Raw genomic sequence first — 27,101 nt, 5'->3', positions numbered from 1 at the left:
TCCATGAAACAGTAGACTCCGTTACCTCTGATCTCAAGTTTCTTATCCATTCTCCTCAAGGCTTCGTTCAACACGTTCTCTGGATTTAGGGCTCCTAACTGGGTTTCTCGGATTTGTGCAGATAAGTGGGAATGGATGGTCATTATCAATGTCTTCACCTTGTTACTTGAGCTTTCCTTTCGGCTAAGGGCATCTGCTACCATATTGGCCTTGTCGGGATGGTAGCGGATTTCGTACTCATAGTCACTGAGTAGCTCTACCCATCGCCATTGCCTCATGTTTAAGTCTTTCTGATTGAAGATGTGCTGAAGGCTTTTATGGTCAGTGAAGATCGTGCACTTAGTTCCGTAGAGGTAATGTCTTCAAATATTCGGTGCGAAGACCACTGCTCCTAGCTCCAGATCATGAGTCGTACAATTATCTTCGTGTGCCTTCATCCGTCTCAAGTCATAAGCAATAACTTTTCCTCTTTGCATAAGCACACAACCTAAGCCCTGATTGGACGCATCACAATAGACAATGAAATCCTTTGTTCCATCGGGCAGGGACAGGATAGGTGCGCTGCACAGGGTTTGCTTCAACGTTTGGAATGATGTATCTTTCTTTTCACTCCAACAAAAGGGTACACCTTTCTGTGTCAGAGTGGTCAGGGGTTTGGAAATTCTAGAAAAATTCTGGATGAATCTGCGATAATAGCCGGCGAGACCCAAAAATTGATGGATTTTTGTGGGTGTCTTCGGAGCCGACCAATTCTATATCGCCTTGATTTTGGACGAGTCCACATGTATACCCTCCTCGCTTACCACGTGACCAAGGAAAGCTACCTTCCGAATCCATAATTCGCATTTGGAGAATTTAGCGTACAACTTCTCCGTTCTAAGAGTTTCCAACACTAAAGTGTTGTTTGTGATCTTCTTCGCTTTGGGAATCAACAAGTATGTCGTCAATGAACACGATGATGAACTTGTCCAAAAAGGGGCGACACACCCGGTTCATCAGGTCCATGAAGAAAGTCGGTGCATTGGTTAGACTGAAGGGCATCACTACAAACTCGTGGTGTCCATATCAAGTCCTGAATGTTGTCTTGGAAACATCATTCTCGTGAAATCGAAGTTGATGGTACCCTGATCTGAAATCTATCTTCGAGAAGTAACTGGCTCCCTGAAGTTGGTCGAAAAGGTCGTCTATTAGAGGAAGAGGATAACGGTCTTTGACGGTCAACTTATTCAATTCACGGTAGTCTATGCACATACGAAAGGATCCATCTTTCTTCTTCACAAATAATACAGGGGCTCCCCAGGGTGAGGAACTCGGTCTGATGAACCCTTTATTGAGTGGCTCATCAAGCTGATTGGATAATTCCTGCATTCCTGTTGGAGCTAAGTGATACGAAGACTTGGCTACAGGATTTGCTCCAGGAATTAGGTCGATGCGAAACTCAACTTGACATTCGGCAGGAATTCCCGGGAGCTCTTTGGGAAAGACATTAGGAAAATTGCAGACTTTGGGGATGCTCTCGAGGTCTTTAACTTCCTGTTTCTCGTTAATTACATGAGCTAGGAATGCATAACACTCCTTTCGTAGAAGCTTTTGAGCTTTGATGCAGGAAATGATGCGAAGATTGGAACTAAGTTTGTCACCATAGATCATGAGAGTCTGGTCAGAGGGAAGATTGAGACGGATGGATTTTTCATAACAAAGGATATCTGCATGATTGGGACTCAACCAATCCATGCCAATGATAACATCAAAGCTCTTTATGGAAACTGGCATTAGGTCAATGGGAAAGGAATGATCGTTCAAGGTAAGGGTACAGCCTATGAATATATCGTTGGCATATTCTTTCTCACCATTAGCCATCTCGACGGTAAATGTTTCGGTTACTAGACGAGGACTATGTTTAAGAACATGTTTGAATGAATGTCTAACAAAACTTCTTTAGCACTAGAACGAAAAGGATGCGAGTATAAGAATTGTCGAGAAGGAACGTACCCGCGATGATGGTGGGATCGGCGGCTACCTCCTCCTGCTTCATAGCTAGAACTATCCCAGCATTGTTGGTGGTTGCTGCTTTTGGGAAGTTTCGCTTGAAATGCCCGATTTCACCGCACCCATAGCAAGCCTGATTGATACCTGCTCCGAAATCTTGATTGATTGGTTGAGTCGGTGCTCTGTAGTTTCACGCAAGATGACCCTTCTTGCCACAGCTAATGCAGATTATCTCGCATCATGGGTCATGGATACGATGGTGGTAATTGCACCTGTTGCACCAAGGGAGGTTACCAGCATACCTAGTGGTAGGTGCTTGAGATGTAGACGCAGCGACAAGAGTAGTAGCAGCTTGAACTACCACTGTTTGTGCTTCTTGGAGGGTCTTTGTGAACTCTAACCCTTTCGCTTTTTCCAGAAAGTCTTCTTACTCTCATCACACTCATTCTGGTGCCCCTGGTCATCTTCATGGTTTTGGGAATAGGTGTTACTTCCAGGTCCACTGGACCTGTTGGGGTTCAAGTGCGCCATTGCAGCCGTCACTGCGGCAGTAGCAACTGCCTGAAATAAGATAGGGTCGAATTGAGATGGATACGGTGGTGGAGAGTTGTTGTTCCTTGAGTTGGGTGCTTTCTTTAGAGGCATATTGATCTAAAATGATTAGGAAAAAGAGGATGGTAAGTCCTCTTAATTGAATAATGAGATATGAAACAAAAGATATCTCATTATGACGGATAAAGTGTTCTACTAAGCGATAATATATAGAAAAACTACCAAAACATGGGAATTTATCGCTAGGGAAAGAATGAGTAACAACACTTGGAATGAATTTCTACAACGCAATCGACTTTGGCTAAAATAATCCCATAGTATTTTATGTTTCGCTGTAACGATGAATCATTGTTTGGATATTAGGTAAGTTTTAGGCATGCTGCACACCACAGTCACTCCCAAGAACATGTCGGTCGTGTCTCGAATGAATATAGTTGATCAGGCTATATTGACCCTAGACAAGACTACATAACTGCCCAGGTTTAACTGCAGCTCACAACACCCAATTACTTATGCTTTGTTCTAATCGAAGTTACGGTCTCTGACGTTTAGGTATTCTTGTATACTTTTGAAAAATATTTATATTTTAAAGTATACTTTTAGTTCAGAGCACTTCGACCCCTTAGTGTTTATAGTCTTATACCATGTAAGGTTTGGTATACTTAGTTCACTATAAACAAGGGCTCTGATACCAATCTGTCGCACCCCGAAACCGATGGCGGAAACGTTCCGGGGCGGAGGACGTCATGTAAAGTATCACAACCAATACACATAGTAAGCATTACATAGAATCATTACTTTTGTTTGAAAGTAAGGTAATACATGATTATAGATACATTAGCTTAAACAAAAGTAAAGACGTGACTTCCATATGCTCCGTCTTCTGCAAAAGAACGTGGGATACCTGTCTAAGGAGAACCTGAGAATACAAGCAGTTTTAAAAATATCAGCATAAAGCTGGTGAGTTCATAAGCGGTTTGTTTCTGTAAAAGAATAAGCTTTCTTTGGTTTTCTGAAAAAGTTGTTATCCAAGAAAATCTCATATTTTCTTATAAGTAAAGTTTAGTTATCCATTTGTTACACAGTTTGGTTAAGAACAGTTTGTTATCTGGTTATTACACGATCTAGTTAAGAACAAATTCTATTATCCCAGGAAAAACCCTTATTTTCCTTAGAAGTTTGTGCTTGGTTATTGAATCTGAATGAAATGTACATGAATCTACCATACTTGTAGGGTTTGTGTGAAGTTTCCTAAAAGCTTGGTTATCCTTGGAAGGTATGTTAGTTTTAACACGTATATAAAACTATCATAATAGTAAACTAATTTCTAAGGTTATTAATTTACTAAGTTCATTATTACCAAAAGGTAAATCTCCGTTATCTAAGTTACGAGTTCCATAACCATACGATAAGCTAGATATGGCAAAGGAAGGCCAGTATCATTTATGACTTTTGTAACCCGTGGACCTGCCGGTCCCACTGTAGCTAGCAGCAAGGTGCGGGGTAGTCAGCCCCGTATAGATCTATACACCAAGTCACACTCTCCTACTAAGAGATTTCGGTTACAGGGGCGGTCCTCCACTCACGTATCTTTGTGGAGTGTTACAGAGGATGTGTCTCCAACCCTAAGATTAACGAATTTACAAGTAATAATGCGGAAAATCCTGTTTTAAGTTCTAATTACAAAGGTGGTCCTCCACTCGCGTATCTTTGTGGAGTGTTACAGAGGACGTTTAAAGTTCTAATGTTAATGATTTTAACAGTAATGAAATAGAAAACCATTTATGAAATGTACATTATAACACTATAAGATTTGCAATCAGTTTGAAAACTAACTCTGCAAGTCAAACGGTTGGTTAATATGGATTCTATTGTTAAAAGCATATGGAAAATGAAACATTTCAAATGAAATAAATAAATTTGAGTACAAGATATTCTTGTACTTTTGCTTGTATTCCCCCTTGAAAACATTGAAAACATGGAAAAGGGTGTAGGGGTATGAAGTTACCGGTCGAGAAATGTGTCGGCTAGGATGCTAAATGTCCGTTTAGGGCTTGAATACGTGCGAGGTTCCTATGTAAAATGAGGAGATACATAATTGTATCTAATTAGACTTTGAACTACTATTTAGATAAGAATATACACTCCGAGGCACGAAAACACTTCATTTCAAGTGTTAGGAGTGATCCGAGTAGCATCTAAGGGGGTGTATGGCCTAAATATGGAGTTTGCTCTTCAAGAGTAAACTCCTTATGGAGATTACAGCCCTAAGACCATATCCCCATGAGTTTACGGCCGTAAACTCATCGGTGGTGTGTTCTTGGTTTCTTAATGGTCTTACAACACTTGTGGGATGATATTAGGTTTAGTTCTAAGGGAAGGGAAGGGGTTTGATCAACATATGGACTATATTAATGAGTTTACAACTGTAAACTAGGATTTTACTGCCATAAACTCTCATGTACCCTTTACTTATGTGTTTTGTTGATCCTAGGTTAAGCATAAGTGATTCTAGTCCAAAGTACATGCCATGGAAGGAAGTTAGGGCACCATTTGACCACTTTATAAGAGTTTACGACCCAGGAAACATTCCTTGGGGGGGGGGGGGGGGGTTACGGCCGTAATCTCCTAAGGGGATGGTTTCTTTCATGTTTAAGGTCTCTAACACAAAGGTGGATGGTTCTAGACATTATTCCAAAGCTTAGGAGGTGTTTAAGGGGCATCTTAACACCTTAAAAGGTGTTTACGGCCTTAGAAAGGGTGTTTACAGTCCAAGCATGTTCTTGGGCCGTAAACTCGTGTTTACCCCTCAAATGTTAAGGTTTTGGTCTTCTAAGTCCAATCTTGTAAGCCCCTAAGTCATATCTACGCATTAGAAGTGATTTGGAAGGGTTTTGGGGCTCCAAAACCCCATTTATGGGTGTTTACATTTTGGGATAGTTCCTGGGCCGTAAACACATGTATTTGGTCCTTTTGAATTATTTAGACATGGATTTGAAAGCTAAACATGTTACAATATGAGCTAGGATGGATTTCTTACCAAATTGGAGCTTGAAATGGGTGATATTGGATCAAAACTTGGATTTGTAGAGAGAGAGTGAAAAAGCTTCAAATGAAGTTCTTTCAACTTTATATAGGGTTAGAATTTGAGGCTTGGTGGAAATCTACCCGATACCGACGTTAAACGGGGCTTTTGGTCGTACCTGATTTAGTTGTCGTAACCCGACGTGGTCGAAACTATAAATTTTCCAAATAAAAATTTGGGATGTTTTCACGTGTTTCTAATTTGTTTTGACACTCACGAGATCATAATAAAAGTCTTATTTTAAATGACGTAATCCAAAATGTTAACGGAAAAATTGAAAGACAAACGGGTTTTACTGACGTGAACGGGTTACCGTGACGGAAAAATTTTTGGATTGTCACATCGCTACGTTAGACTCGGCCAATCTAGGATGACAAATTCTTAAGATCAATTATGGCATTCATTCGAATGCCAAGACAGACGAACTAGTCATTATCATGCATGGTTATAACGACGCACATAAACAAATCTAATACTATCCAAGTAATCAGGGAAAAATCATAGTCATTCGTTGTGAGGTTTAACAATTTTGAAACAATTATATCGTCTAATCGGAAAACATCGGGTTTTTCGAGGAAATCAACACCATTCATTATACTTTTCAATAACTACGATGCAAAACTTTTCATTTATACACGCTTTGAAATCATTCACGCATAAACCTATGGATCTTCACACTTTGATATAAACAATTGTCTTTTTCAGAAAATATCGGATTTTCTGGGTTTTATAAACTACACAAAACATTTTCATAACAACCATGCTTATGAACTCACCAACATTCTATATGTTGACGTTTTTCAAAATAACTTGTATTCTCAAATAACAAGTAAGCTGAGGAGTAATACCGAGTACGTTAGGGTGTTATGCTTTTGAAAACTATCAAACAATTTATGTTATGGATATGTAATGTTTAAACGATGTACTTGATGTGAACAATTTCAGTTGTAATATATTGATGCACGGTGATGTTTATGTTATGATTCATGTATATCCATTGTGATGATATTCAATTTTAGTCACGCGAGCCCTCAGACGTTTCCGCCGTCTGGTTCAGGGGTGTGACACTAACACTTCATGGACTATCTTATAAGCGTAGCCCATCACAAATTAATCATGGATCATTAGCCCAAACCATATGTATCACTAATTTACATAATCATGCCCCGTTAATTTAATTTGTCTCTTTTGATCAGTAAATTCATTCCAAATAAATTTTTGGTCAATACCAATTAAATAATATGATTTCTCGATTAATATATTATACTTATAATATATTAAAAAAATCAAAAATAACATCTTTCTTAAATATCCATCCTATCAAATTGTTCCAGTGAATTCAACCCAAAATGGACCATGCTACTATCCGGTCTAGTACATACCAATTATAGTTATGGGCTTAGACCTAATCCAACAAAAACCTAGTATCATTATTATTAATTCTTAGTCTAATATTTATTGCGACTAATTATTAGTCTAGATTCATTATTAACTTAAAGTCTACTTTCATGATGTATCAAGTAAGGAATAACCAATTAGGATCATATCTGAGGTAGGGTTCGTTTGGTATCCGAAGTATACTGTTTGGAAATCCCACTTTAAACAACTCACTAAATCACAACCTAGATATCATCCCTGTAAGTAGATCAATCAGTATAACGACTTGGAATCACTGATAAATCTATTTTATAGGTTCATAATAACAATAATGAACTTGAACATAAGTTATACTTAAAGTATGGTAAGCATAACTCACTTACAGGGGGTTTAGCGAGAAATCGGGCTCTGCACGGGAAGAACTTCTTAGCCAAAAGCACTTCTTCTCAGGAACTTCTAACACCCCGGGACTCGCTACTAACACCGAGGAAGTGCTAGAGAAAAGGTCTTAGGACCTCGGGGGGGTTGGGAGAGAATGGAGTTGAAAGGTGTGAGAAATGGAGTGATATTCGGCTATATTTATAGGCTATATTGGGCTCTTCACATCGTGAGACTTGGCTCTCACATCATGAGCTTGCCAAGGCACCAAGGCTTCGCTTGGTGCTAACACGTGGTGCAGGATGCATGTAAAACAACCAATTTTAAAAAATTCGTAACTTTTGCATACGAGCTTCATTTTTGACGTTCTTTATATATCCACACATAGGTATTAACAAGATCTACAACTTTCGTTTTGACCCCATTGGCTAATTCTCGGTCGAATTTAGATTTAATATTCTAAGAAGATTACACTGCTAACGATTGTATAAAATTCATAACTTCTACATACAGACTCCATTTTCAACTGTCTTTTTATTGTTAAACTCCTATTAATGAGATCTTCATTTCTCATTTATATCATTTTATCTAAAAATTTACCGATCTAAAATTCAATTTTAGAGCTGTATACTGCTAAGCTAAATCTTAAATAAACCATAATTTCAAATGAAGTCAGATATCGACGTTCTCTATATGCATGCTCTTGGTTTAACGACTACTATGACTTTCGTTTAGATCGCTAAGGCTAAAAACTTTTTTGTCAAAAATTCACTTTGTACGATACGTGATGTCGTGTCGGTTCAATTGCAAAACTTCGACAATTCATAACTTCTTCGTTATAAGTCAAATTTCAGCATTCTTTATATGTATGTAAACCTTGTGATATATATGATAACTTTGGTTAATATCATTTATCATAAATAATCTCCTATCAAAAATTTATTTTTAACGCTTATTATCTCTAAATTGACTAGTTAGAATCTGCGGGCGTTACAATTATTTCCCCCTTAAGATGATTACGTCTTGGAATCATCAACAAAACATGACTTGTATAATGACTCCATAAGTTATCTGTTCATCCTAGGTAATAATCGTAACTCTTATGTCTTTTCTAATGAGTTTCTAACTCTTGGACTTCATGACTGTTGGCGGTGCTCAATCTTGCACCTACTCTTTATCCTATGTTGGTCTTTCAATCATAACCTTTGATTTACAAATTCGATCCTTATTGGAGACTCTTAATCCTTCTTAAACATACTTAACTTAAGATAAGTTCTTTACATTGATTATCGTAACAAACAGATGGATCATGTTCTAATGACCTCTCATCGTATGATGCAATGCTTAGACTCAGGTCTTTTAGAGTCAGGTTCCAGAATGGAAGATACCTTCCTTCATGTCCTAATGTGATATAATCACATTTTAGCATGTAGCACTCCTAGCTACAAGCTTCTTATTTTAAAGGCGATTGTGATACTTCTATTGATCACTTAGATTATCTTTTACTTCAATCTTTTGGCTTAAGTCGAATGCTAGATCAAACTTGGTTCTCTGAACCACGTAACATACATATCTTATCTGGACTCGATTTAATATGACCACTAAGGTTAGAAAAACAATCATCTTCCCAGTCATTACCGAAACAATGGTAATGACATATATGAACAAAACGGAATGAATTACTAACGCCTTGGTAACCTTGTGACTTTGACTGATCCAAATGTGAGTCATATGCTTCCGGTAGTATTGGCCTCTACTACCTTTCACACATACTCATACTTGTCCTAAGTATTGCTTCTTGGTTGTCTAAGTCACGATACAATAATTTCACATGGTCATTTAACACATCGGATAACATAACTAAGGATTATATTACTTCTTGAAACAATTACATAGATATTCAAGTTCACCCTATATTATGCCTCTCATATTAGGCTACACCACATGATACTATCTATACGGCTACTTTATATCTCGATCTCCAGATATATAGACCCTTACTCCTAATCTCTTGCATCGTCACCTGCTTCATCAAAGATCATTTGGAATGCTCTTGCTTTTGGCTTCGGCGGTGCATTTGGCCTTGCTGCTTTATTTTTTGTCGGGCAATCTTTTGACATGTGCCCCTTATCTCCGCATCCGTAGTATACCTTATCATTAAGCATACAATCCTTAGAATAGTGACCGATCCTCCCACACTTATAACAAGTCACTTCTTCGTTGCATCTCCCATAATCCTTCTTCTTGCACTTTTCACACCACTTGGCTCCATACTTTTGGTCATCCAGGTTAGACTTCAAGAATCTTCCTTTCTTATCGGATCTTGTATGAAAACCATTGTATAGTAGTCTTATTACATAAATAAAACTAGTTGATAACGTGTTGTTCTGTATCTTGAAAGAGTTGTTAATATCCTCCTGTGATCACTTAGTAAATACGAGATATAAAAATCTAGATCAAACAAACAGTCGATTGGGTGATTCTGCCCTAAGCCCACAACCAAACAAGGAACATGAAATGAGGCAGAAATCACACATCCCACTGCAAGTCGGATGTTAATTTCATATTACCCTAATATACATAGTAAGTCATCACATAGTTACTAACCCTGTTGACTGTTTGTTAGGTATATTATTTCGTGAACGAGTCGTTGTTTCACCTGTGGATTCTTATAACCATACTATGGACGATCATCAATGTGACGTATTCAGACGTCATGAAAAATGACGTTTTTCACCCCAGGCATGCCTGCCTAACTGTAGCTAGCAGTTCAGGTGCGGGATTGTCACTCCCGTATAGATCTATACACAAACTCACACTCTCCCTCCAGGAGACTCTACTTACAAGGCATCTCACACTTTAGTTCTCTCAATGAATTCACTAATAATACTATGAAAACCCTTTTTATTATTAACATGAATTCTTGTAAAATAATATCTTTTATTTTATAATTCATAAGTTTGTTCCTTTGTTCTGAAAACTGTGTTTGCAAAGTTTGTATCTTAACACGTTTATAAAACTGTCCGCAAAACTATGTTCATCATGTTTAGTAAGTTCTATGTTTGTTGTATACCAATGATAGGAAATATAATAAATCAAATTATATTTTTAAACACATGATTACTTGTGTCTTTCTTGTAAAAATAATATCTTTTATTTTATAATTCATAAGTTTGTTCCTTTGTTCTGAAAACTGTGTTTGCAAAGTTTGTATCTTAACACGTTTATAAAACTGTCCGCAAAACTATGTTCATCATGTTTAGTAAGTTCTATGTTTGTTGTATACCAATGATAGGAAATATAATAAATCAAATTATATTTTTAAACACATGATTACTTGTGTCTTTACTTGTATCCTCCCCCCCCCCCCCCCCCGGCGAAAACATTAAAAACTCAGAAAATATAGGGGTATGAACTCACATTGAGTGGGTGATTTGTATGAAGATCGTTATGAGATGTTGGGTGTCAAGTGAAGCCTCAAACACAATTGGATCCTATTTAACATGTAATGACACATATATGATTCAAATTAGGGTATTTCACGACTAGACATGATAGGAAACCACCCTAGGAACTTGGAAACAGTTGAGCTAAGTGCTAAAACCTTATGTGATTGAGTGAGGGAGGTGTACGGCCACCGTAAGGGTGTGTACGGCCATGGGTGTACGGTCGTACACTCATGAAGATATGTGTTTTTGAGGTGTTTTCCAGGTCCTAACTAGCATCCAAGAAGTTTTCTACGTCCCATACTTAGTTGTAATGCAAGTTTGAGGCCAATAAAGATCATCAAAGAGGGTTTACGGCCTTAGGAGGTGTGTTCGGTCGTACACCCTTCATGTTCATGCTAAGGTTGTCAACTTTAAGGTGAAACGAGGCTAGGATTCGAAGGTTTAGCATGTCCAATTAGATGACAGAGGCCAAACTCTCACTTTGGAGGGCCTTTAAGGTGTGTACGGCCAACCTTATGAAGGTGTGCGGCCGTACTCCTTCAAAGGATGAAGAACAATGTTGAAACATGAGAATCAAGAGGTCTTTCAATTATAACAAGCTAAAGGATGAATTACTTACGTTTTTTAAGCCTTTGGAGGGTTCTTGGTTGAAGAATCTAGAGAGAGAAAGTAGTGGTGTGCATCCAAGGGAAGAAAGGAATGAAGGAAGGGAGGTCCACTCATATATATAGGGGTGGGTGACCCACCACCCCGAGTGTGCGGCCAGGGGGTGTACGGTCGTACACTCCTCATAAAGGAGTGTATGGCCCGAAATGCTACTTCGCGACTTTGATAACTCATTCCTAATTTCAACCTTGGTTGTACTCAAGCTTAGAACCCTTAAACAATGCTAAAAGATAACAGAAACGAGTTTAACATTGATTAAATTAAATAGTTATACAAGATAGAATTTTTGGGTTGTCACACGATATTATGAAGAAATATAGTGTACTCTTTTTTAACGTAGTGTGGTACATAGTAACACTAACATCACCAACATACTTTACAAATGAATACCCTCCAACCCCCGCAACGCGGGGGAATCTATAATAGTTGGGTATAAATAGGAACTACAATGATATAATGATAAAAATGTCAAGTTTCCCACTATTTTTTTCAACTTCACCAAAATAGCATCGAAACTCAAAAACATCGAAACTCAAAAAACAACAACAATATTAAGCAAAACAACATCAAATCTAATAAATGTGTTCCATTGTTGCTCTCAAACTAGTACATGACAACATCTTACAAGATGTATACCTGACCAGTAGTAATATCCTTGTAATCTGTTTATCAAAATCAGTTGTTTTCCAATATTCATCCTCACTTGGAAGAACGAAGTGGGCTAACCTGTTTATAAGGAAGAATGTATACCAGATGTTTGATTTTGAATAAAGACTCAAATTATGGACATTCCATGCTAGGTTAATTACATTCCCTCAATTAAGTTAAAGTCCACGTTCTAAAAATTAATTGAATATTTGCATAAGTAGTAAAATAGAAGTATATATAATCTACAAACAACAAGTTCCTATTAAAATACAATCAACTTAGTTTATCAGATTTTCAAAATAAACGATCTAGGGCTTCATTGTCTTGATCAGTGGGCTATTGTTGAATGTATGATTACAAGGAACAACATTACCTGTAGAAGATGTCGGAGGCGAAAGCGGAACAGGTGAAGCAGTCAGAGTCGGAGGTGAATGTGAAGGCGAAGACGGCGGTTGCGGCAACCTCGGCATTACAGATCGAACGGACGCATACATAATTAGAGTTGCAAGAGAAAGGGGTTGAAGAGAATAGACATCGATGAGGGGGCGGAGGGCTTCACTGCCAGTGGCGATGGCGAAGACTTCATCTCTGGCGGAGGCGATGTCCGGATGGGACGGCGTAGAGTTGTAATTGGAGTCAGTGGGAGGGAGCAACAGGAGCGACGTTTGTGAAGAAGAAAGAGTAGAGGAAGGAAATGGGAGTATTTGGGCAAAAAGAGAACGTTTGTACTATTTATTTTTTCATACATGCTTTTACATCTAAAAGATTAAACTGTTTTTTGGTTCACAGAATGTTGATCAAGGAATTTGAATTGGAATTCGAAAATGAATCTGTCAGGAATTTGAATCCAATTCCATATGATGTTTGGTTGGTACGAAATGGAATTAGAATTAATTCCAGAATCTATTTGGTTCGTAGGAAATGGAATTGGAATTCATGTAAAATGGCATAATTACCATTTTTGCATGTTTTGCTTAATTTTACCTTGTTTTCTAACTTATATGTAAAAATATATTATGAAAATTATAAAAACAGTAAAATTTCGGTGGTGGTGGAAGTGGTGGTGGGGCAGTAGGGGTGGCAGCAGCGACAGTGTTGGGTGGCGGTGATGGTGGCTTTGACGGTAGTGGTGATGGTGGCGGTGGCATTGATTGTGGTAATGGAAGTGATGGTGATTGTGGTAGTGTCAGTTCGTGGCGACAACGACGACAGTAATGGTGCTAGTGGTAGCAGTGGCAGCTGGTGGCGGCGGTGGTGGTAACGGTGATGGTGGTAGCGATGGTAGTGGTGGTGGTGGTAGTGTTATTAGTGGTGATGGTATTGGTAGTAGTGGTGGGTAATGATCGTAGTGGCGGAAGTGGTCGGTGGCGGCAGCAAGGGTGATAACGACAATGATGGTAGTGGTGGTGGCGTCACAGGTAGTGATGGTGGGTGGCGGTAGTGGCGTTGATGGTGAGTGTTGGTGGCGGTGGCGGTGGCGGTCATGGCGGTGGTAGTGGTGATTGGTGGCAATGGTGGCGGTGGCGTCAACGGCAGTAGTGGTAGTAGTTGTGGCAGCAGTGGTGGTGGTGGTGGTGGTCGGTGGGGCGACATCGGTGGTGGTGGTGGCGGTGGTGGTAGTGGTGGTGGTGGCGGTGGTGGTGGTCAGTGATAGTGGTGGTGAATTTTCTGATAAGTACAAGGGGTATTTTTGTAATATGCTACTTTCCTTGATGAGAGGGAATTTTTCCATCCAACTTTGGAAGGAATTCACTTTCCTCCATATGGTGGAAAGCTTATTTCATTTAGGAATCATTTTCCCTCCTCTATGTCCAACCAAACACATGAATTCTAGGGAATTAGAATTATTTTCCCTCGAATTCCATTCCTTTCCTGCGAACCAAACGCACCCTAAGAGACATCTTTTTAATTAATAGGCATAAATTCACATGCAACCAAACAGTCTACATCTGACAAATTAAGAAGTTGCCTCTTGATTTTTCAATTAAGAGGCTACCAAACATGGCTTAACTCAACCAATTAAAGTAAATTACTATTTTTCACACATTGCCTTGAGTTTGGCCTTCAACTTCCGATTCCAGCACCAAAAAAACAAGAACCGCAGGACCGATACCCATAGGAACAAAAAACTATTTTTCAGGATTCCGATCGACCGAGAACCAAACCGCATTGTAATCGGTTCCAACAATTATTTTGGTCTTCCCCAATTTGTATAGCAATCTCATCATAAAAACATTCAAACATCAACATTGTTCACTAAAATACTTTTCACGTACTTTCCTATCAGCACTTCAAAAAAAGGAAAAACACACATGACAGACAAAAAAATTGTTTATTTCTTCAAGATACCCTCAATCTCAACATAGCCGCACCATAGGGGTTACAATTCCAGTGTGGATTCGCCTTGCAGACACCAAGTAACTAGTATATACCACATTACTACTACATATACAGTAAGATTAAGCAGAGGGACTACTTATGTCATTTCTCTATAAAGGGAATGTATGTAATTTCTGGCACCCAGGGAGTTGTATTTACATCTAAAGACAGACAGAGTTAGGGAGTTTCCTTTACTTTTTTTTCTTGTCCTCTTTAAGTTTTTCAAGTACAACCGGAGCTGCTGGAATGCTAAACCACCACTCCCTGAATCTGCGTTCCAACCGTTCGGTGCTTGAACTCCTGAGAGGGGAGTACTTTGTGAATTCCTCCAACACAACAAGTAGAATCACAAATTGCATCGGTACAAAAGCCAAAACAATCGCCATCATCACAAGTGCAATTGCAAATCGATCACTCGCCTGAAAACAACAACACACCACATTCATCAAATTAACCTACAATTATAAACAATCATATTTCTAATTTAGATTTTAGAATACAATTACAACTACTCTATAATTTAGAATACATATCTTAATCACTTGCATTTTTATAAATATTACACCGACACCGGATAGATTTTTCAAGGTCTAGGAAGAAATCAAACTAGAATATTCTAACAAACAAATCATCTAAACTACATTGCTATTTTTGCATCAAGGGTGGAAACTTTTTTGTTACTAAATGCGATTAAATTAGCAAGGTAAAACTTAAGCCTAAGTAAGAAAAGAATTTAAAGTCTAATTCCATAATAAGAAAAATAATAATAATAAGTATGGTGCCGTAATAGAAAAAATACTAAAATAAAAAAATAAAAAATAATAAAAAATAATAATAATAATAATAATAAAAATAATAATAATAATAAACTGAAGTGCATTGCTATTTGTTGCATTTAGGTTGTGTTTGGGGTGCATAAGCTACCATATGTTTTGAGCCTATTGCAATGTAGTGTTAGGTGAGACAACTAAAGTAGCTTTTTTTTAAAACATATCTTTGAGATAGCTTATAGATAAACTCACAAGTTTTCCAAATATACCCACCCAAATGTACCCTTTGATGTAATTTTACAGTTTCCATCTAGGATATCAGCTGGTTTTTACCAAGCACTATCAACTACCAGCTAGTCTGCCAAACACAGCCTTGGGTTGAGAATGAGACTTAAGTTGGGACTAGAAGATATCATATCATATAATCTTGTTTGAGGTTATTACTTTATAGTTTATATAGATTTGATTTGAAGTGTTAAAATAAAATAAAAGAGGAAAAGATGATGAAAAAAGGCAAAGGCACCTGTGGGAATATGGAGAGCAATAGACCGCGTAGTTTAAGAAGAACAACGTTTCCATCTTGGATTAACTCCTCAGCTTGAGAAATTGCATTTTGGACTGCCAAAAGCTGCTCCATTGTGTTCATAGGTGGCGGTGCTATCACCTTGAATTCATCCACCGGCCGCCCTCGGCTTGAATACCGTGTAATCATAATAAACAGTGCAACAAACAAAAGCAGCATCGCGAAAACATAACAAAACCATCCCCTGCCAAAATATACATCAGCTGTCTGTGTCTGTCTTTTTTTTTTTTTTTTGATCACTTAATTAATGTGGAAAGTGAGAATTTGGTGCCTTCATATATTCAGACATCATCCTTTCTCTGTTCCATCAAATAAACAGCCAAATTTTTTTATTTGTCATCACTTCTAGACACAAGGGTAAAATGGTCATTTCTCATCCACATGTTTCCAAACCGGTAACCGTCTTTATTTATACAGCACTTATTTTTGAAACAAAATCCATGCATATAAAGACGGCACTTGAAACAGGTCCTCGGTGTTGTTTGGATAAAGTGGTATCTGGATATATGATGTTTAAAGAATTTTTGAGAAAATGAAAGCACAGTTGTGAAATGCAAGGAAAAATAAATGAGGGCAAATTTGTAAAAGCTTACAACTTCTTTTCTTTGACTTCCTCTATTAAGTGAGGAAAAATGAATCGCTCATATACTCATTAAGTTGACTATTAAAAAAGAACTAACACAAAACTTTGTTCGACTTCTCTTTCATAGTTGTTTAACTCAATCTGCCAACAGTGATTTTCTTAATTTTATATGAATGTGACTAGTAATACTCCATCCATTTGCTATCTTATGGTAATCACCACATGATGCATGCAACTGCAGGAATTGAATTGGATACTCAAATTAAAAGCTAACCTACACCTACCTGTAAAGGACGTATGTTAATACCAAACAGAACTGAAGAGACTTCACAGGATCTTCCCAGTAATATAGCTTCACAAGATGATTCCCAAGTTCAGTAACTGGAAACAGCAACTCCTGCAAGTATAAATAAATAAATAAATAATGAGTTCACTTTTCACTATCAATCTCTCATTAATTATTTGTAAAAGCCCTCCTCGGATGCATCACTGAAAATAAAGTGTCTCCAGTCCCATCACACAAACAAATAATAATAATAATAGGACTGGACTAGCTATTGGTATTTCCGATGAGAAGGGCATTGGACAAAATAAATTGCAAAACTTTGTCCCCTTTGTTTGCATTGCAGTACAGACTACAGAGGAAGGAGCAACAATCAGAATTGTGTTTTATAAAAAGAAAATACCATACCTTCATGACAGCCAAGTTAGTGTCAAGCCCCTCAACTTTAACTCCATCAACTGTAGCTTGTGCATTTGCAACCATCTTATAAGTGCTTCTGGATTCTTTCACCGCTTTCTCTAACGGAGTTAACTCCCCAACACAAACATCACCAACCGTAATCCCCCCGGCCTCATTAACAATATTGCAACTTGTCCCAAACACAAACCCTAAGCTAGAAGCCATAGTGCTAGCCGATATAGAATACATTCCCTTTTCGCTGCTCTTTACATCATCTCGACAAATTGACATGTCAGCAATTGTTTCCAATATCCGATCGCCACCTGGAAGTTGATCACAGACATTGAACATAAGACCGGCCTCGAAGGACAATGGGATTGAGGAGCTGCTCATGTCTTTTAGGGCTTGAACTCGTAGGATTCCAAAAACCGTTTTTAAAAGGGTTTCGTCTTTTTCGATTCCAGTTATCTGGAATTTACGTATAAATCTGTGGGCGTATAGAATTTCACGGATAATAGCCAGCCAGTAGTCACGCCGAGTGTGTCCCTTGAGCTCCGGAAGCTCCATAACAATTGCTTCTGATCTACATTGGAATCCTCACCTCAATCAGTACGAAACAACTCCTAGGGGTAGGGTAGGGCAACCTACTTTTGTTTCTTTTCTTCGCAACATTGCAGTTTAAATGTTTTCTAACTAACACGTTACTTGCATTTTACAATATATATATATATATATATATATATATATATATATATATATATATATATATATATATATATATAGCATTGTACTTTTAATCTTTTTCTAATTAGGACGTTGTTATACTTTGAAAATCTTACCAATTATAGCACTGAAAATTGCTTTGTATTTGGATGACATTGTTATACTTATAGTCACCTAAATTTTTAAAGGAAAAATGAAAGTAGAATGCTATAATAAACAAATTAGTCAAAGTACATTGTCATTTCTTACATATAATGAAAAAAAGCTATACCACTACAAGTTACATAAACACATGTAAGTAATATTTGTTTGAAATATATTAAACACATTCAACATACAGTCACATAAATTTTTATTTATCATTCAAAAATAAATAAATTAAATTGGATAGTAAGAAGATATAATGAAAAACTATAATAAAAAAATATTTTTACTTAATTTTGGTCCTTTTGGAGAAAGAAACAGCAGTTATAGTTTTAAAGGTTCTTAAAAACCTTAGTGTTATATAAACAAAAGAAAATTTTAATATTGTAATTTAAAATTATATTCCATTCCAGCATACCATAACCAAACACTAGCTAGAGCCAAGATTATTAAAAAAATATAAGCATAAGAAGTAAGAAGGGCTTACAAGGAAACGGATTTATACAAGAAGGCTTTATCAAAAAGGCGGGTTCCCCATGGACCGGTGAGCTCAGGCTTAACAAATTGCTTTAAATCATCAGCCAAATCATAAACTGTTGGCTTATCATAAGATACAACACGTAGAGCTTCAAAGTACATTGCATGATCTGTCAAAGTTAGCCGACCTGCCGCCACAAATACAGATTTTCAGTATTATACTACAACACTTTAACAAGTATCCTTCTAATGCAAGATATCAAGATCCTTCTAATGCAATATTGGAGTGCAAATGTACAACCAAAAGTGGAGAAGATCACGAGTTCTTCATTTACGATTATAGATTAATAGTTAATTATTGCATTCTACTTTTTGTTAAGAGTTTTATACTGTACTCATTTACGATTATAAAAAAATACTTAATTACTACATTCTAATTTTTTTTCTTTTTTGTGTTATTCATTTATGAATAGAAGTATAAATTAGTTATTTAGCAACGCGTTTTATTCGGTTATGTCTATATAATTACATAGAAATTTTTATCTTTAAATTGTGTTTTATTCGTTTACGATTACAGCCGTATTCATTTATGATTACACATGTGTTTTATTCATATATGATTACAAATATTCTGATGAAATGATAAATTAGAAAGGAAAAAAAAAATCTATTTTTAGAGAAATAATGATAAAAATTATTTTTACTTATTCCATTTAACAAAAATGAAAGAAAAAAAGGATTAATTCCTTTTTTAAGGCAACTAGAATAATTATCTCTAGATTTTAGGAAATTATTTTACATCTTAATTTGGGGGTTTAGAAAACAGGGAGGATTAAAACTGAATTTGATGTCATATGAGGCTTTATGAAAGAAAAGTGGAATTTTGTAGTGAAACAAAAGGCAGGACTGAGATGGAAATTGAATTCCAATGGAATCCACTAAGGAAGGGGTATTGAACATTTAAGTAGGTAGAGATGAAGTTACGAACCAGGCCAAGTTGAAATCCCAACATGTTGAAGAACAGGCTGAGTGGTTACCGTGCCATCCAGTTCCAGAACCCTTTCCCCTCTTCCAGATCGTTGGGATGAAAGGAGAGATGACTCTGATTGAGATTTAAGTTTTCTCACAGCCCTGTATATATATGCAACATTCATTCATGTCTTTTGACAGCCTTTGGGACTCATCACCAGGGAAAATTTCAAAAATGTTGACCAAGGTGGGATAGGACTTGCTCTTGGTTTCTCGTCTGTGCAAAAGACATCTCATATCATCATCGAACACAGCCCTAGAAAGCTCGTCGCGTAACGTAACAAACACACATGAATGAGACTGTACAAACTTTCTACTTTCTAGGGCTATCTTTGATGCGAAGGGCATTCGAGTCTTTTGCAAATATCTTTTGGGTAATTGCAATTTTTGTCCCAATTAAACGAAACACAACACAAGGCCAGTCTATCCTGTGTATTTAAAAAAAAAAAAAACAAACAAACTTGAGATTTTATGGAAATGGTACCTTTCCAGTCCACTGAGGTATTTGTCAAAGGTAGAAAACAGAAGCCGGCCTCCAGTTGATGCAGTCAGAAACTCAAATATATAATCGCTGATGATCACATTGGCTATAATCGGAACTGCTGGTGCAATTCGGGAAAAGGCCTCTATCCCCACACTTGCATCCTCATCTATCTGATGCATAATAATCAATTTTACAAAGTCAAAATCCATCTCCATCTTGTCTCACATCCATTCCATCACAACTTGGACTCACCGTATCTTAACTTTGAAGAAACTAAAACTTACCTAAAAATGTCCAACTTAGCATTGGATCATCAAATCTCTTTCTAACTGCCAGTATTCATTCTTTCTTTTTTTTTTCCTAGAAAAGCTTAAACTTGTAAAAAAAAAAAAAAAAAAAAGCATCTTTTTCCGATATCATGTTTAGTTTAATTTTTCTTCAGTTTTACTTATGTAAAAGTAAAACATGCTTAATTAACATGTGAAACGATTATTCTGTGGGACATTAACTTTCCGCGGAAGGAATGGAAAGGACAGGGTAATGGAATAAGGAAGGTAACAGAATGAGTCATTACATTCCATGATCATGTTTAGCATGTACGAACAGAATGAGTTTATACATACTAGTATAATTTTTTATATGTAAATAAAAAGTGTAGTTTTAACTCTACTTTATGCATCATTTAAATAGAATCAATGAATTTTTGATTTACGTAAACAAAAAACTTCTAGAGTCAAACCTAGCACGTTTGGTCATACCAACTAATCCCTGTTTTCCGTGTTAATGTTTTCGATTGTCATTCATGTTGTTTCAAATATCTTCACAATTTTAGATCTTCATAAGAGGTCAGAAAAGGTTCTTACTGAGGTGAACGGGAAAACATCTTCATATCCAGGCACATCCATTATTATCATTATTACTATTTCGACTATTATGATTCATCATCATCATTATTATTATCATTTATACTATCTATGACTATAATCACTATCATCATCATTATTATGATCATTTTTAAACTGTTTCGAATGTAATATATACATACATCCATGGAAGGGTGGCTAGCAGCATCAGGAAGCTCCCACGCAAGCATCATATCAAATGTTAGACGTCGAAACTTCTTGTCCTCCATGTAACCGTTCATTTGTGTGGATACAGAAAGAGCCCTGAAACAAGAATATTCCAGAAAATTCCGGGCATACCGTGATGGATCTTTTATAGCATCAGGAGCCTCCTCATTAAAGTTTTCTTGAAGCTGACCCGTTGGAATCTCCAGGATTCTGCAGTAATCAGGTATGTATAAACCACATATTATCCAAACTAAATGTTGTTTCTTTTTTTACTTAATTCGGACATGACTTGATATTGTAAAGTGTATATATATATATATATATATATATATATATATATATATATATATACGTAATGCAAAAAGAACGACTTAATATCAAAAACCATGGAAAGGAGGCTTTCCCATTAAGTCCTAACCAATTAACAAATTTGGCCTCATTTACTTTTTCCTTCCACTTCCCAAGTTTTTTGTTTTTTTTTTTATTTATCTAAAGAGTACCTTATCATGGGAAAGGAAAAAGAAATATGGCCAGCAAAATGGAGATGGAACTAAAAACTCTATATCCAAAGAGCACTTACTTTCAAATTTCCATAAGCTATATATGAGTGTTTCCTTTTGACTTGATGCGGAAACAACGAGCAAATAGAAAAAGTCAGGGAAATGAGGCTTTCCATTAAGCCTTAACTATTTACAAATTTGCCCTGATTTATTTTTTCCTTCCATTGGTTGCCATCAGATGTTTTTTTTTAAATATCATTAATCTACACAAAACTTTATCCAAGGTCAAGTAAAGAAAAAACAGGTTTGCAAAATGGAGATAGAAATAGCAAGTCTACTGCAAAAGAGATTTTACTTATAGAGGGGTATTTCTCTTTGACTTAATAAAGAATGTGAGGAAAGGAAGCTTATGGCATATATTTTTTCCATACATTTCCCCAAGTTTGCCATGGTTTTCTGATATGTTTCTATTAAACATCATTATCTAGACAGAGCACTCAATGGGAATTAAAAAGAAACAGTAAATGAAGGTAGAAATAGGAAGTGGAAGTCTATTACAAATGAGAACTTACTTTGAACATCGACGAACAACTATATTTGCCACGGGGGACAGCTCATGTATCCAGTTACTGTCAGCAGATGGAGACAGTTTCATCTCTTCAAACTCTTCATGAAATGGACTTCGGTTTTTCAACAACCACTTAAACGATCCATCTTTCACAAAACCCTCGATCATATTTCTAGTTTTGCTTGCTGAAGTCATCTTCTAAATACCAACTTAAAATTAAATCATATCCAAGTTTCCAACCACCTATCAAACCAAAACTTTAGCTAATTAAAACATTAAAGAAACTACAAAACAAAAAGACACTTTTTTTCATCACCCAATAAGCAGATAAAGCAATTCTGTTTTTGATCAAACTACAACCTAAAATCGATAAGTATCAACAAGAAACCATGATTTTTTAATTTGAAATATATCTCTCAAGTATGGAACATGTTGCATTCAACAGGTATTTTGTTTGATATTTTGTACATATCTTTTCAGGTGGAAATATTGGTATATCTTATGTTGTCGATATATACTTCATGCCATATTTTGTTAAAATTGCTATCTTCCTAAACACTTGCCACATTAGTGATGAATTATAAATCTGTATAAACCGGCAACTAGAGTACTAGCCTACTAGTAAACTCAATTTCTGAAAGGAGTAGTTCCCTAATCTTCTCCTTATAGTTAATTTTATTTCTTGGAATAACATGCTACCATTCAACTAAAAAAATCGATTTCAGTTATTGCAATAACATATTACCATTCAACTCAAAAATAAACTAATACCCGGATAAACCGGAACCAATTTTAACCAATTTGAAGCAACCAATGACAGTAGACTATATATGGAAATGATGTATGATTTGGGGGTTTTGATATAAATTCAGAAGTTGTTTATGTACTGTTTTGATTTTTCACTGCAGTAGGTTTGAAATTTATAGCAATATCGCTTGATATGATTTACAAATCAAACATTGTCCATCGTTTAGTATTGCATCCAAATTTAACCAGTGAAGGGTCAACTCAACGCACCATCTTGAATTAAAACCCTCAATGTTCCTTTACATATGATTCTGTTTCGAACATGACAACTACATTCAATTCAATTATAGAGCACATATAGATCCTCATATAATATCAATTGCAAAAATACCCTCAAAAGTCCTTTTCCACTTCCGTATACCAATACGAGTCAGATCAAATTAAATCACACACGTGATGCAGTTAAATGTATAATTTATTGCTAAGACTTACGCCTGTTAACTAAGGAGCAGAATTTTGTAACTGCAAATTGAGTTGAAAGAATGATAGAGCAGATAGTTTATGAATCAAAATTGTGTTTACAACCCACAGAAGCAGTGTAAGATGAAGAAATCAGAATCAAACTGTACCTAAGTTGTTAAGCAGTGAGCCACTAACCGGACAACCCGCCTGAAGGGGCTACCAACGCCGTGAGATGAGAGAATCGACAGATGACGTGATTCCGGGAACAGCGTGATTTGGGGAGCGACTGGACCGAAAGATCAGGGGGAGTTGTTTCACCTTATTTTATATACAGAGTTCGAGTAACTGGCAAATGTGGTCCCTAGGGTATATGTTTTTACGGTTTAGGTCAAAAAACTAACTTTGTTTTTAATTTTGATACATGTAGTAGGGTTTCACATCTTTTTTGGTAAAAAAAATTATAATAATAAAAATAACCGGATGAAGATGCAATTGTCGTGGTGTTGAATAGTCAGAAACAATCGTTATTAAAAAAAAGCTACAATACTTCATAAGTAAATATATAAACAGCACATATAACCAAAATTAAATTTTGATTAAGTTGATAATACCATTATTTTACTTTCTCAACATCTTCAATGCTTCATCTTCAATCTTCTATAGATCAACAATGTTGTCCAATTAACTTGCAATTGATGGGAACAAAAAATCAAATTCATTAGCTGAAAAAATAACAAATGAATTCTCTAAAAAAATGGTCATACAATACCTTAATAGTGAAAAATTGAAATTACAATGTATTGATTAAAAAATCAAAATAATTGTACATACAATGTATTGATTAAAAAATCAAAATGATTGTACATACAATAACACAGGAACCATTTGTTGTAATATTAAATTTTTACCCTTTTAAAGATTTTAAAACATATTTCTTTTATGGGAAAGTTGCTACAATAATATAAACCTTTTTTTCGAAAACGACTAAAACATACAATCTATTTTTTTAATGAAATCAGTTTGATATATTTTTCAAAATAAAAACCGATGTAATAATCTTAAGGGTTAATGTCACTGTAACCCAACCAATTATTCGGTTTTGGTTTAAAAGGTCTTTAATGTATTTTTTTGGTGGTCCAGATCATTAAACTTATATGTGACCAGTTAATTATACCAACAATCTATTTTTTACCCGGTTTTACCGGTTACACCCACGAATTGAAGCTCCTTTTCCTTGTAAATGTCACTGGAAATACCATCCAACCACCTTACACCACCATTCAAGCTTCCTTTGATAACCACCTGGTCCATCCGAATCTACACAATGAAACACAACATGCCGAACACTATTATCTCCGTGCAAAGTCTAGCAACTACAACCTCTACCAAAACATCCCTCACCATCGGCTTCACTGTATCTACCGAGAACCGTTACCTTTATATCATATTAGCCACCTTTTTATGCACTTGCAAACCACCGTCAACATCCCCCAGTCATGAACATGTTTTCCTCGGCTCCCTTACCATCACAAGGTGTCAAAGAAAATTTTGGCCAACCTTGAAGAGTTGTATATGTGATTTTCTGATGGAACTCGACTTAGTCATAGGAATATACATAAACGATCTATTGTCATGACAAATAATAACTGCAAGAAGTAACATAACTCATCATCTTTACTGAAAAATGTTGGAAAAAGAGACAATAACGTTCATAAAGATGAAGTTTTTATCTTTGTGTGGGCTACCAAAGGTATCGGGTTTGTGCCAAAATGCCAACAAAATAGAGCTATTACAACCCATGGAGTCGGAACTTGAAATAATTCCAAATATCACAAGCATTTATCCTAGGAATAATCTGGAAGCATTTAAATTTTTTTGAAGGAACATGTAAATATGGTTTATGATGCTACAGTTCAAATAATATTTTCAATTAAAAGTTATAAAAAGTTGTTTGTTTGGATCATCTTTAAGATATTCATGTGAGTGGGCGTGGCTCCATTAAAGTATTATTCAACATTGACTTGGATTTTATCGGTGATTTAGAGGAGAAGGTTGCAACAGTAACAACTTGAGAAGCATTAAATTGTAAGGATTGTATGGAGGATAAAAAGTGCAAATAGCTCTCGTCTCCTCATCGGTGGCTTTCGAGCTGTTCTCGGTAGTTCCCCGGTGATATAAAGCTCGATGGTGTAAGGAGGAAATGTAGTTGATGGTTAAAATGGTGGAGTTTGTGATATTAAGATGGCTGAGTTTGCAGGTGTGTGTGCAGATGGTGTTCGGTAGGCTGTGTTTCACTGTGGAGATTCGACTAGAGCAGGTGGTTGTCGAAGAAACCTTAAATGGTGGTGTATGTGGTTGGATGATATTTCCAGTGATAAATTTTCGACAGGAGTGGATGGTGAAGACGATGGTTGAAGGTAGATAGCATGTAGCATCATACAACATCAAAATTTATAATAAAACATGGAAAGTTTCAGCAACCATTTCAACGACGATAACAATAGCCCAGATACTTAAGGATTTCATATTAGAGATTTACAAGGAAAATGAGCTTCAATTTGTGGGTGTAACCGGTAAAACCGGGTAAAAAATAGATTGTTGGTATAATTAACAGGTCACATATAAGTTTAATGACCTAGACCACCAAAAAAATACATTAGGGACCTTTTAAACCAAAACCGAATAATTGGTTGGGTTACAGTGATATTAACCCTAATCTTAAGGACAACTATAGAAATTAAACAAAATAGTAATGTAAGTTCATTATTTAGTTTCACTTACAAGCTAAGAGCCATTGATAGAATGCAAGGTTTTGAGATTTGGAATTTTGCAATAATCAAATAGTAATGTAAGTTCATTATTTTGTTTCACTTACAAGCTAAGAGGAATTGATATAATGCAAGGTTTGGGGGTTTGGAATTTTGCAATAATCACTATCTTATTTTTTATTATTTAGTTACTTTTTTATATTTAAATGTTTTTAATATACCTCAGAAGGTTGTCTTTTTGCTATAAGCCAAATATTTGAACGCAAACGTTTTTTAGGTCGACTTGGTAGTAAAGAACCAAGGGTAGAATTGTCGATGCCATTGATTTCTATCAACAAACATAAACAACGTAACATCAATTTAAATAAAGAATGATAGAATTGCCTATTCCTCATAAAAAAAAATTTAAAAGATCAATTTACTTATATAGATTCACTAAATCTTTACAAAAGCAAATCTCGGAAATTATTATGAGCTTATTGATCCAATACACAAAATGGTAATTGGATAGCTAAATATGACATTCATTATAGCTTAGAAATGAAAATTGAAAAATAAAACAGGGAAATATGATATTCAATCACATATTTTATTCCATCAAAGCAAAACAGATAGACAAATATGACATTATTTATGGCTTAGAAATGAAAATTAACAAATGAAACGGGGAAAAATGACATTTCGTAATGGAATAATAAATGCACCCTATAGCAATTAATTTTATAAATTAAAAAGAAAGGATCTAATTTGTAGTTTACATGCTACCACATATTCTTCTCTACTTCTTGTACCCTGTTTGGTAGTAAAATTATGAATGTAAACATTAAAAATATAAAAAAGAAACAAAAATTAAGAAAAACATGGACATATTTATGTGTGTCATAACCAAATAACATCCATCTAGTTCCAATAGAAAGGCAATCAACATTATGATGGTATGTATATAAATTATCAACAGATTATCAACAAATTATCAATCAACATCTCT

At 35.9% G+C, this 27,101-nt stretch overlaps 1 protein-coding gene and 1 long non-coding RNA gene across 3 annotated transcripts; both read right to left on the bottom strand.

Moving 5' to 3' along the window:
- Window positions 1–11,800: 11,800 nt before the first annotated feature.
- LOC145011714 (uncharacterized) lies at window positions 11,801–12,969 on the bottom strand. Its single transcript, XR_013664234.1, has 2 exons — window positions 12,518–12,969; window positions 11,801–12,222 (listed from the first exon to the last, which is right to left on the bottom strand). It is a non-coding gene; the product is annotated as an uncharacterized LOC145011714 (long non-coding RNA).
- Window positions 12,970–14,462: 1,493 nt separating this feature from the next.
- LOC145011011 (uncharacterized) lies at window positions 14,463–23,635 on the bottom strand. Of its 2 annotated transcripts, none has more exons than XM_078969619.1 (10): window positions 23,513–23,635; window positions 22,141–22,379; window positions 21,044–21,278; window positions 19,999–20,168; window positions 19,474–19,616; window positions 18,496–18,673; window positions 17,151–17,724; window positions 16,744–16,856; window positions 15,817–16,060; window positions 14,463–14,942 (listed from the first exon to the last, which is right to left on the bottom strand). In XM_078969619.1, the coding sequence occupies exons 2-10, from the start codon at window positions 22,329–22,331 to the stop codon at window positions 14,715–14,717; spliced, it is 2,076 nt and encodes a 691-aa protein (XP_078825745.1). In that variant the 5' UTR covers window positions 22,332–22,379; window positions 23,513–23,635; the 3' UTR covers window positions 14,463–14,714. The 2 variants fall into 2 exon arrangements, with proteins under 2 accessions (XP_078825745.1, XP_078825746.1); XM_078969620.1 differs by having other exon boundaries at window positions 23,541–23,628.
- Between the last annotated feature and the right edge of the window lie 3,466 nt (window positions 23,636–27,101).

Source organism: Lactuca saligna, chromosome 8, assembly GCF_052625555.1.
Source record: "Lactuca saligna cultivar CGN05327 chromosome 8, ASM5262555v1, whole genome shotgun sequence".
Classification (NCBI taxonomy): domain Eukaryota; kingdom Viridiplantae; phylum Streptophyta; class Magnoliopsida; order Asterales; family Asteraceae; genus Lactuca; species Lactuca saligna.
Note: the sequence above shows the minus strand (reverse complement) of the source record. Positions and strands in the feature narration are given on the sequence as shown.

Bases quoted from the DNA above. Each gene is read 5' to 3' on its own strand.
- LOC145011011 (XM_078969619.1), bottom strand. From the start codon at position 22,331: ATGACTTCAGCAAGCAAAACTAGAAATATGATCGAGGGTTTTGTGAAA. The intron at 21,279-22,140 runs GTAAGTTCTCAT...TGATTACTGCAG, and splicing joins GTTGTTCGTCGATGTTCAAA to AATCCTGGAGATTCCAACGG. The intron at 17,725-18,495 runs GTAAGCCCTTCT...ATTCCAATGTAG, and splicing joins TTGTATAAATCCGTTTCCTT to ATCAGAAGCAATTGTTATGG.